Below are 12542 nucleotides of genomic sequence, written 5' to 3'. Positions count from 1 at the left end.
TGCATTTCTCTGACTGCTAGTGATCCTGAACAGTTTTTCATGTGTCTGTTGGTCATTTGAATTTCCTCTTTTGAGAAATGGCTGCTTAAGTCCTTTGCCCATTTCTTAACTGGGTTGTTTGTTTTGTTGTTGTTGAGTTTTTTTCATCACTTTATATATTCTGGTTATTAATCCTTTATCAGTTGCATGGTTTGCAAATAATTTTTCCCATTCTGTTGGCTGCCTCTTTACTTTCCTGAGTGTTTCTTTTGCTGTACAGAAGCTTCTCAATTTGATGTAATCTCATTTGTCAATTTTGGCTTTTATTACCTGTCCTCTGGGGTCTTTTCCAGGAACTCTTTGCATATGCCAATATCTTGCAGGGTTTCCCCAAAGCGCTCTAGGAATTTGATGATATTGAGTTGTAGATCTGGGTCTTTAATCCAATTTGAATGGCTTTTTGTGTAAGGTGTAAGGTAGGGGTCCTGCTTTATACTTCTGCATGTGGAAATCCAGTAACCCAGCACCATTTGTTGAATAGACTGTCCTTGCTCCATGAATTGGTTTCAGTCCTTGATCCAATATAAGTTGGTTGTAGATATGTGGATTAATTTCTGTTTCTATTCTGTTCCATTGGTCTCTCCATCTGTTTTTGTACCAGTTCAGGGCTATTTTGATTATAACTGCCTTGTAATATGTCTTGAAATCTGCTATTGTGATGTCTCTGGCTTTGTATTTGATGTATAAGGTTGCTTTAGCTATTTTTGGTCTCCTGTTCCTCCATATGAATTTCAGCATCATTTTTCCAGATCTGAGAAGAATGTCTTTGGTAGTTTGATCTCTATTGCATTGAACCTATAAATTATTTTCAGAAGAATGGACATTTTGATGATATTGAATTTTCCAATCTATGAACATTGACGTTTTTCCATTTTTTGTGTCTTCTTCTATTTCTGTCTTTAATGTTTTGTAATTCTCATTGTAGAGATATTTGACATCCTTGGTTAAATTTATCCCAAGTTATTTGATTTTTTTTTGTAGTTCTTGTGAATGGGATTGATCTTAGAAGTTCTTTCCCAGATGTGGTATTGTTTGTGTATACAAGGGCTGTTAATTTTTGTGTATTGATTTTATATCTTGCTACTTTGAAAACTCTTCTATGAGTTCTGATAATCTCTTACTAGAGTCTATTGGATCCCCTATATATAGAATCATGTCATCTGCTAATAGGGATAGTTTGACTTCATCTTTACTGATTCAAATCTCTTTGATTTCATTTTCTCATCTGATAGCTCTGGCTAAATCTTCCAGGACTATATTGAATAGCAATGGTAAGAGTGAGCATCCCTGTCTGGTACCAGATCTCAGTGGGAATGCTTCCAACTTTTCCCCATTAAATAGGACGCTGGCCATGAGTTTGTCAAAAATTGCTTTGATGGCATTCAGGAATGTTCCTTCTATACCCAATTTGCTTAGAGTTTTCATCATGAAAGGGTATTGTATTTTTTTTAAAGATTTATTTATTTATTTGAAAGTCAGAGTTACACAGAGAGAGGAGAGGCAGAGAGAGAGAGAGAGAGAGAGAGAGAGAGAGAGGTCTTCCATCTGCTGGTTAACTCCCCAATTGGCCTCAACAGCTGGAGCTGTGCTGATCCAAAGCCAGGAGCCAGGAGTTTCTTCCCGGTCTCCCACACAGGTTCAGGGGCCCAAGGACTTGGGCCATCTTCTACTGCTTTCCCAGGCCATAGCAGAGAGCTGAATCGGAAGTGGAGCAGCCAGGTCTTGAACCAGCCTCCTTATGGGATGCTGGCGCTTCAGGCTAGGGCATTAACCACTGCACCAAAGCACCAGCCCCAGGGTGTTGTATTTTATCAAATGATTTCTCTGCATTTATTGAGATAATCATATGGTTTTTGTTCTTCAATTTGTTAATGTGGTGTATCACATTGGTTGATTTGTGAATGTTGAACCATCCCTGTATACCAGGAGTAAATCTCAGTTGGTCCAGATCAGTGCTCTTCCTGATGTGTTGTTGGATTTGATTGGCTAGAATTTGTTGAGGATTTTTGCATCTATGTTCATCAGGGAAATTGATCTACAGTTCTCTGTTGCATCTTTTCTGGGTTTAGGAATTAAGGTGATGCTGGCTTCATAGAAAAAATTTGGGAGGACTCCCTCCCTTTCAATTATTTTGAATAACTTCTTTAAATGTCTGGTAGAATTCATCTGTGAAGCCATCTGGTCCTGGCCTTTTCTTTGTTAGGAGGATCTTTATTACTGATTCAATTTCTGTTTGGTTATTGGTCTCTTTAGGTTTTCTATGTCTTCATGGCTAAATTTAGGTAGGTTTTAAGTGTCCAGGAATCTACCCATTTCTGCTAGATTTCCCAGTTCATTGTAATACAGCTGTTTGTAGTAATTTCTGATGATTCTTTTTATTTCTGTGGTGTCTGTTGTTACATTTCCTTTTTCATCTCTAGTTTTATTGATTTGGGTCTTCTCTCTCCTCTTTTTGGTGGTTGGTCCAATGGTGTGTTAATTTTTTTTATTTTTTCAAAAAACAGATCTTTATTTTGCTGATATTTTGGATTCAGCTTTTTGTTTTTTCTCTAATTTTAATTATTTATTTTCTGTTACTATTTTGGGTTTGGTTTATTGTTGTTTTTCTAGATCCTTGAGGTGTGCAGATATTTCATTTATTTGGTGAATTTCCAGTTTCTTGATGTAGGCACCAATTGCTATAAACTTTCCTCTTAACACTGCTTTTTCTGTATCCCACAAATTTTGGTATGTTGTATTGTCACTTTAATTTGTTTCCAGAAATTTTTTGATTTCTCTTTTGATTTCCTCTATGACCCACTGTTCATTCAGGAGCATGTTGTTCAGTCTCCATGTGTTTGCATGTGCTTTAGAATTTCCTGAGTTGCTGATTTCCAGCTTCATTCCATTGTGGTCTGAGAAGCTGTATGGTATGATTTTGATTTTTTTTTAATTTGTTGAGACTTGCTTTATGGCCTAGCATGTGGTCAAGCATAGAGAAAGTTCCATGTTCTGGAGAGAAAAATGTGTACTCTGTGGCTGTAGGGTGGAAGGCTTTGTAGATATCTGCTAGGTCTATTTGGTCTATGGTGTTGATTAACTCTGTTGTTTCCTTGTTGATTTTCTGTCTGGTTGATCTGTCCATTGCTGAAAGTTGGGTATTGAAGTCCCCCATTACTATTGTATTTGAGTCTATATCTTCCTTTAAATCCCTTATCATTTCTTTTAAATACCCAGCTGCCCTGTAATTAGCCAGGTGCATATACTTTTATTTTTTTTTCTTTTTTTCTTTTTTTTCTTTTTTGACAGGCAGAGTGGACAGTGAGAGAGAGAGACAGAGAGAAAGGTCTTCCTTTGCCGTTGGTTCACCCTCCAATGGCCGCCGCGGTCGGCGCGCTGCGGCCGGCGCACCGCACCGATCCGATGGCAGGAGCCAGGAGCCAGGTGCTTTTCCTGGTCTCCCATGGGGTGCAGGGCCCAAGCACCTGGGCCATCCTCCACTGCACTCCCTGGCCACAGCAGAGAGCTGGCCTGGAAGAGGGGCAACCGGGACAGAATCCGGCGCCCCTACTGGGACTAGAACCCGGTGTGCTGGCGCCGCTAGGCGGAGGATTAGCCTAGTGAGCCACGGCGCCGGCTGAGCCGTGGCGCCGGCTATACTTTTATAATAGTCACATTTTCCTGTTGAATTGAGCCTTTAATAATAATTATATAGTATCCTTCTTCATCTCTTTTATTTTTTTTAAAGATTTACTTTATTTTTCTAAAGACAGATTTACAGATAGAAGGAGAGAGAGAGAGAGAGAGAGAGAGAATGAGGTGTTTCATCTGCTGGTTCATTCCCCAAATGGCGGCAACAGTAAGAGCTAAGCCAATCTGAAGCCAGGAGCCAGGAGCTACTTCCATGTCTCCCACATGGGTGCAGGGGCCTAAGCACTTGGTCCATCTTCCACTGCTTTCCCAGGCCATAGTAGAGAGCTGGATTGGAAGTGGAGCAGCCAGGACTCCAACTGATGCCCATATGGAATGCCATTGCTGAAGGCCAGGGCTTTAACCCACTGTGCCACAGTGCCAGCCCCATCTTTGTCTCTTGTAACAGTTTTTGTGTTAACATCTATTTTTTTTCTGATATTAGGATGCTTACACCAGCTCTTTTGTGGTTCCTGTTAGCATGGAATATCTTTTTCCATCCTTTCACTTTCAGTCTGTGTGCATCTTTGTTGGTGAGATGTGTTTCTTCTAGGCTGCAAATAGATGGGTTTTCTTTTTCAATCCATTCAGCCAGTCTGTGTCTTTTAACTGGGAAATATAACTGGGAAAAATAACTTTTATTTAATGAATATAAATTTCCTTTTTTTAATTATTAAATTTTTAATTTTTTTAACTTTTATTTAATGAATATAAATTTCCAAAGTACAGCTTATGGATTACAATGGCTTCCCCCCATAACGTCCCTCCCACCCGCAACCCTCCCTTTTCCCACTCCCTCTCCCCTTCCATTCACATCAAGATTCATTTTCGATTCTCTTTATATACAGAAGATCAGTTTAGCATACATTAAGATTTCAACAGCTTGCTTCCACACAGAAACATAAAGTGAAAAATACTGTTTGAGTACTCATTATAGCATTAAATCTCAATGTATAGCACACTAGGGACAGAGATCCTACATGAGGAGTAAGTGCACAGTGACTCCTGTTGTTGACTTAACAAATTGACACTCTTGTTTATGGCATCAGTAATCACCCTAGGCTTTTGTCATGAGTTTCCAAGGCTATGGAAGCCTTTTGAGTTCACCGACTCTGATCATATTTAGACAAGGCCATGGTCAAAGTGGAAGTTCTCTCCTTCCTCAGAGAAAGGTACCTCCTTCTTTGATGACCCATTCTTTCCACTGGGATCTCACTCACGGAGATCTTTCATTTAGGTTTTTTTTCTTTCCCCAGAGTGTCTTGGCTTTCCATGCCTGAAATACTCCCATGGGCTTTTCAGCCGGATCCGCATGCCTTAAGGGCTGATTCTGAGGCCAGAGTGCTGTTTAGGACATCTGCCATTCTATGAGTCTGCTGTGTATCTCACTTCCCATGTTGGATTGTTCTCTCCCTTTTTTATTCTATCAGCTAGTATTTGCAGACACTATTCTTGTTTATGTGATCCCTTTGGTTCTTAGTCCTATCATTATGATCAATTGTGAACTGAAATTGATCACTGGGACTAGTGAGCTGGTATTGGTACATGCCACCTTGATGGGATTGAATTGGAATCCCCTGGTATGTTTCTAACTCTACTGTTTGAGGTAAGTCAGCTTGAGCATTTCCCGAATTGCACATCTCTTCCCTCTCTTATTCCCACTCCTATATTTAACAGCAATCACTTTTCAGTTAAGTTTCAGCACTTAAGAATAATTGTGTATTGATTACAGTATTCAACCAAAAGTATTAAGTAGAACAAACAAAAAAATACTAAGAGGGCTAGCATATTAAGTTGTTCATCAACAGTCAGGGTGAGGGTTGATCAAGTCACCGTTTCTCATAGTGTTCATTTCACTTTAACAGGTTTCCTTTTTGAGAAATTATCAATTCCCAACTTGACTCTCACTGGGATTAAACATGACAATAGGTCTGATCTGATTTCATCATCATTTAAAAAATCATCTATTATTTTTCACCTTGTGTTTCTGTGTGGGAGCAAGCTGTTGAAATCTTTACTTAATGTATACTAAGCTGATCTTCTGTATATTAAGAGAATTGAAAATGAATCTTGATGTGAATGGAAGGGGAGAGGGAGTGGGAAAGGGGAAGGTTGTGGGTGGGAGGGACGTTATGGGGGGAAGCCATTGTAATCCATAAGTCGTACTTTGGAAATTTATATTCATTAAATAAAAGTTAAAAAAACAGGTTTCCTTTTTGGTGCTCAGTTAGTTGTCACCTATCAGGGAGAACATGCGGTATTTGTCCCTTTGGTATTGGCTTATTTTCAAAGTACAGCTTATGGATTACAATGGCTCCCCCCCCATAACTTCCCTCCCACCCGCAACCCTCCCCTTTCCCTCTCCCTCCCCCCTTCCATTCACATCAAGATTCATTTTTAATTCTCTTTATATACAGAAGATCATTAACTGGGAAATTGAGACAATTTACATTCAGTGTGACTATTGTTAAGTAACGACTTTGCCCTGCCATGTTTCTGTAAATACTCCTGTTTATATATTTTGGATTTCTTTTGTACTTTTGCTGGGTTATTTTATGGGTTCATGTTCTTTTGTAGTGATGTCCCTGTTTCTGTGTGTAGCACATCCTTGAGGATCTTTTTGGGCTGGGCGAGTAATTACAAATTCTTTCAATTTGTGTTTGTTGTGGAAGATCTTTATTTCACTTTCATTCACAAATGAGAGTTTTGTAGGGTACAGTATTCTGGGTTGACAGTTTTTTCTCTTAGGACTTGGAGTATGTCTTGCCATTCTCTCCTTGCCAGTAGGGTTTGTGATGAGAAATCTAGAGTGAATCTAATTGGCTTTATTCTGAATGTGATTTGTTGTTTCTCTCATGCACATTTTAGCATCTGTTCTTTATGTGTTAGTGAGGAGAGCTTTGCTACAGTGTGTCGAGGTGGAGATTTTTCAGTTGTTTCTATTGGGAGTTCTGAGTACTTCCTGTACTTGGATGTCTCTTTCTTTCTCCAGATTGGGGAAGTTCTCTGTTATTGTTTCATTAGGAAGGCCTTCTTCTTTTTTTCAAGATTTAATTTATTTATTTGAAAGTCAAGAGTTACACAGAGAGAGGAGAGGCAGAGAGAGAGAGAGAGAGAGAGAGAGAGAGAGAAAGAGAGGTCCTTCATCCACTGGCTCACTCCCCAATTGGCCACAATGCCTGGAGCTGCACCGATCAGAAGCCAGGAGCCAGGAGCTTCTTCCGGGTCTCCCATGTGGATACAGGGGCCCAAGGACCTGGGCCATTCTCCACTGCTCTCCCAGGTCATAGCAGAGAGCTGTATTGGAAGTGGAGCAGCCGGGTCTTGAACTGGTGTCCATATGGGATGCTGGCGCTTCAGGTCAGGGTGTCAACCTGCTGCGCCACAGCGCCGGCTCCAGGAAGGCCTTCTAATCTTTTCTCTTTTTCCTGCCTTCTGGAATTCCTAGGATCTGTATGTTGGGTTGTTTGATATAATCTTGTAGATCTTCAACTGTGTTTTTACATTTTCTAATTTCTTCCTCTTGTGTTTGGTCTGACTGTCTTATTTTTGAAATTTTTCTTCTAGTTTTGATATTCTTTCTTCTGTCTCACTGATTCTATTGTTAAGATTTTCTACTGCATTTTTTAATTTGAACTATTGAATTCCTCATTTCTAGTATTTTCATTCTGACTTCTCTTTATTTGTTTTAAAGATTTATTTCATTCATTTGAAAGACAGGGTTACAGAGAGAGGTAGAGAAAGAGAGAGAGATCTTCCATCTGCTGGTTCACTCCCAGATGGCTGCAACGGCCAGAGCTGCACCGATCTGAAGCCAGGGGCCAGGAGCTTCTTCTGGGTCTCCCATGCAGGTGCAGGGGCCCAAGCCCTGAGCCACATCACAGAGCTGGATTGGAAGAGGAGCAGCCGGGATTAGAACCGGCACCCATATGGGATGCAGGCACTGCAGGCCAGGGCTTTAACCTGTTGCACCACAGTGCTGACACCCTGACTTCTCTTTAATATCTCACTTTCTTGGGAGCACCTTTCATTTAGATCATGGATTTGTTTTTGATTGCCTCTAAGTAATCTGACGATTAATTTTCTGAATTCAGTTTCTGGCATATCCTGATCTCCTCTTCTTCATCTTCTGTCATTGAAGAGTTGTACTGTTCCTTTGGGAGGGGGGGGTCATAGTCTCTTCCTTATTCTTATTTAGGTTTTTTCCTTTGTTATCAACATTTCTGGTTGTTTTTCTCTTTAATATGTGTCTTTGCGCTTGTGGCGAGATTTCCCTCTGCTATGAGCTGCTATGTGTCTGCGCGTTGCAGGTGGACGCTCCCAGCCTCACCTCCGGGAGTCCTGCTCACTTCTCCATCGTGATGGGGGCAGGTACGAGAGCTCTGGTGCACTAGTCCCAGCCTACTGGGGCCTGGCTCGCTTCTCTTCCCACTGTTGCCTGACACAAGCTCAGGATTTTGATATTTAGGTCTTCTCCTTGTTGTACAGCTTGTGTGGTAGGGGAGGAAATTACTCTGAAATGCTGTGATCCTTGTTCCCGGGTTGGGGGTGCTGTGAGGTGGCCCCCGCAGTTGCTGGGCAGGTGCACGGGAGACGAACGCGGCAGCCCCCTGCTTACTATCCAGGATGTAAGCAATCAATACGGCTTCTCCCAGCCGGCTGCAGGTCTGGTTGTAGAGCAGGGAAGACATAGATGGGCAGGGGTGTGCCCGACCTCTGCACTTGTTCCCCTATACCCTCTTTCTTCCCTCTTGGAACTTTGAATGCAGTTCGCCAGGCTCCGCAGCCCCCTGCTACCCGCAGCTCCGAGGACTCGAGACCTCGTGTCTCACCTGGTCCTCTGGGGGGCTGGCGTCAGTCTCCCCATTTGGTGTCTCTGCTGTACCTCCGCCACTTCTTTCATTTTTGCTCCTTCCGCGAGGACCCGCCCAGTCTCTGTTGGACTCCTGGGCTTCTCTGTGGGAAATTCTCACAGCTCTGTCGCCGGCTTGTACCCCTTCTCCTTATTAACTATCCATCTTGCCCCACGTGACTCGGAAAGTCCGCCATCTTGGCCCCCTCCAGATTATTATTTTTATACTGACTGTTGGGGAGATAGTAGGGTCTCTCAAATGTTCATGAAGCTTTTAGTCTTTCTTTCTAATTCTGATCTGATGCCCGTTATCCCACCTTCCTCTGTTCTCCCCTACCCTTCCCGTGCTGTAGTAATCACCAGTATGTGTTCAGGTTGTGTGTGTGTGGCTTCCATGGTGGGGGGAGTTATAGTGTCTTTTTGTATATGGATTATTTCACTTAGCATAATGTCCTTCAGTCAATCCGTATTGCTGGAAATGATAGAATTTTATTCTTTTTGTGGTTGAATAATGAAATACCATTATGCACGTATACCACACTTTATCCAGTGATCTGATGATAGACACCCAACCAGCTTCCTGCTATTGCAGACCCTCAGAGCATCAGTGATGGTTTGAATGATTGGGTTTATGTGAACAGCCTCAGTTTTTCCCATAGAAGTAATACGACTAGTGACTATTCCATTTATACAAGGAAAAAATTACTTCTTATGGCCTTTAAGACGAAATTATGCTTAAGAAATACATGCTGAGCCATGAGATAAAAGGACATTTCTAAATTTTTAAAATAAATTTATTTTCTTAGTTTTAAAATTTAGCAATTTTAAAAAAGGTTTGTTTATTTGTTTTGAAAGTCAGAATTATAGAGACAGGGAGACCACACACAAACAGAGATTTTCCATCTACTGGTTCACTCCCTGGATGGCCACAATGGCCAGGACTGGGCAAGGCCAAAGCCGGGAGCCAGAAGCTTCTTCCAGGTCTTCCACATGGGTACAGGGTTCCAAGGACTTGGACCATCTTCTGCTGCTTTCCCAGGCCATTATCAGAGAGCTGGATTGGAAGTGGAGCAGCCAGGACTTGAACCAGCACCCATGTGGTATGCTGGTGTCACAGGCAGTCACTTTATCCATTACGCCCCAACGCCAGCTCCAAAATGTATCAATTTTTAACATTCTACCACATTCCCTTCATATATACAATTGTTTTCCTTGGGAACCAACATATTAATATCACAAAATGAGGGCTTCATGACAATGATCACAGGGTAGGAGGGAAGAAGGATGTGTTGTCATGTATGTGGTATTCTGTGAAGGATAACTGTATAAAGTTTTGAAATTAAAGTTGTGGAAAAATTCGGAGAAGAAGGAAAACAACAAAGCAAAACTTTACGTGACAGACATCAGAAAAAAAAGAGTTGCATAACTTGTAGATGTAAGTTGAAATCAGAGAAATAAAAAAATACCAGAAATGTATAAAAGGTACAATCTGTACTTCCACAGTAGGGTGGAAAAATCACAGCCGGAAATTGCTATCATTGCTTCAATCCCAGAGGATTAGGCTTCTTTATCATTTCCATACCAAAGAGTCTTTTCAGGGCCCTCTTTATGTCTGTGTTCCTCAGGCTGTAGATGAAGGGGTTCAGCATGGGGGTGACCACCGTGTACATCACTGAGGCGGTTGCAGTTGAGTGCGGGTTTTGTGTAACAGCAGAACTGAAGTACACACCCAGGAGTGTGCAATAAAATAAGGAGACGACGGAGAGGTGAGAGGCACAGGTGGAGAATGCTTTATACTTCCCCTGAGCTGAGGAGATGGCACAGATGGAGGAGACGATCTTGGAGTAGGAGTACAGGATCCCAGCCAGGGGACTCCCACCCAGCAGCACAGATGCAACATAGATCGCTGTGTTATTAAGGAAGGTGTCAGAGCAGGCACTGTGGACCACCTGAATCAGTTCACAGAAGAAGTGGGGGATTTCCAGGTGTGCACAGAAGGACAGCCGCAGCACCAGTAGGCTGTGTGACAAGGCATGCAGGACACTGATGACCCAGGACACCAGCACCAGCTGCACACAGAGTCGGGGGTTGATGATGACTGTGTAGTGCAGGGGGTGACAGATGGCCACAAACCTGTCATAGGCCATCACGGCCAGGAGAAGGTCATCCAATCCTGTGAAGATTATGAAGAAGAACATCTGGGTGATGCAGCCTGCATAGCTGATGGCTTGGCTCTGCGTCTGGATGTTCACCAGCATCTTGGGGACGGTGGTGGAGGTAAAGCAGACGTCCACCAAGGACAGGTTGGAGAGGAAGAAGTACATGGGCGTGTGGAGGTGGGGGTCTGAGAGGATGGCCAGGATGATGAGCAGGTTCCCAGCCACAGTGACCAGGTACATGAAGAGGAAGAGCCCACAGATGAGGGGCTGCAGCTCTAGGTCCTCTGAGAATCCCAGGAGAAGGAATTCTGAAGTCTGCGACTCATTGCCTGGTTCCATGTGCTGGTTCCTGTTTCACTACCAGGAAAGAGAAAAATAACATGACTCCTGTCCACACCAACCTGCATTATCAGCATAGTGGAAATGCAATAACTCCTGTTATGCAGTCAGTAATTGCATGTATATTTGTGGATTGAGCTCTTCTGCTCAATCCCAAAGCAGGGGGCGGAGCCAAGATGGCGGAATAGTGAGAACACACACTGATAGTCCGGGAAAATTTAGTTTAATAAAAGTGGAGTTACGGTAGCCTCAGAAAAAGGATCAGGAAAAAACTGCAGAGGAAACTCTTCTGGATCTAGTGGCTGTGACTCGGAGGACCTACTGGGAGAACAAGGTTGCCCACTGTACGGAAGCCGAGCCGCAGGAGCCACAGGGTCTGCGCGCCAGTGCAGGAAGGGGAGTGGATGTCACACAGACACCAGTGGGAGAGTTGGGACGCCCAGGGCTCCGAGTCCACACATCGGCGCTGGAAGGGGAGGTGAGCTCAGTAACCTGAGACATTGGCGGGGAAATGGTGGTCAGAATCTAGAGGGGAGCGGGAAAGTTCACCAGACGGACTACAGGAGAGAAGGAAAAAATGTGTGGGGGGGTACTGGTACAGACGAGTTTCTCTCTCCGCCAACCTTGCAAAGGTGAGCAAGAGACAAGAGCAGGTCCCATTCTGGATATACATAACAACAGGGGAGAGCTAAGGAACTGAGTCGCTACAATTCAGTAGCCTAGGCAACCCAGTGGGAGTCCAGAGGAGAAACAGAGCCTGCACAGACTCTTTGGGTAAAAGCCAGAGATCGGAAGCTAAATACCATCAATTCTGCACAGCCGTGCGGTATTACTTACCTCCTGAATAAAAAATAAATAAATAAATAAATAAACAAATAAATAAAGAGAGATTTACCATGCATAACCTGAGGGTGTCACCTTTGCACACCCGTAACCCAGAAGAACCAAGCAGAGCTCTCAGGCCACACCCATCTCAAGCCTCCAAGGCTCCTCCAACAGCAGGCAGTCCACTTAACATAGACATAGTATAAAATAAAAAAAATGCACAGTGAGGGAAGAAGAATTAACTATGCCAAGCAACAAACACAAAAATTGAGGGAACAAGATCAGTGATGACACTATGATGCCTCCAAGTAAACAAAACAACCCAAGCCAAGATTATGAAGATGATGAGATAGAAGAAATGCAAGAAGCAGATCTCAAAAAATTTATGATAAGAACATTTAGAAGTTTTCAAAAGCAAATCCTTGAACTACAGAAATCCTTATTGGACAGGATTGAAAATCTCTCTCATGAAAATGAAACTTTAAGGAAGAATCAAAATGAAACGCAGAAACTAGTAGAACAGGAAAGTGTGATAGTGAAGAGAAATCAAAATGAAATGAAGAGCTCAATAGATCAAATGACAAACACATTAGAGAGCCTTAAAAACATAATGGGTGAAGCAGAAGAGAGAATATCGGACTTAGAAGACAGAGCACAGG

At 42.6% G+C, this 12542-nt stretch overlaps 1 protein-coding gene across 1 annotated transcript; it reads right to left on the bottom strand.

Moving 5' to 3' along the window:
* Nucleotides 1-10095: 10095 nt before the first annotated feature.
* On the bottom strand, nt 10096-11058 carry LOC100343771 (olfactory receptor 7A17-like). Its single transcript, XM_008251416.3, has one exon. The coding sequence runs from the start codon at nt 11056-11058 to the stop codon at nt 10096-10098; it is 963 nt and encodes a 320-aa protein (XP_008249638.3).
* Between the last annotated feature and the right edge of the window lie 1484 nt (nt 11059-12542).

This window comes from Oryctolagus cuniculus, chromosome 16 (assembly GCF_051225735.1).
Source record: "Oryctolagus cuniculus isolate XC-2025 breed Fujian yellow rabbit chromosome 16, ASM5122573v1, whole genome shotgun sequence".
Taxonomy (NCBI): domain Eukaryota; kingdom Metazoa; phylum Chordata; class Mammalia; order Lagomorpha; family Leporidae; genus Oryctolagus; species Oryctolagus cuniculus.
Note: the sequence above shows the minus strand (reverse complement) of the source record. Positions and strands in the feature narration are given on the sequence as shown.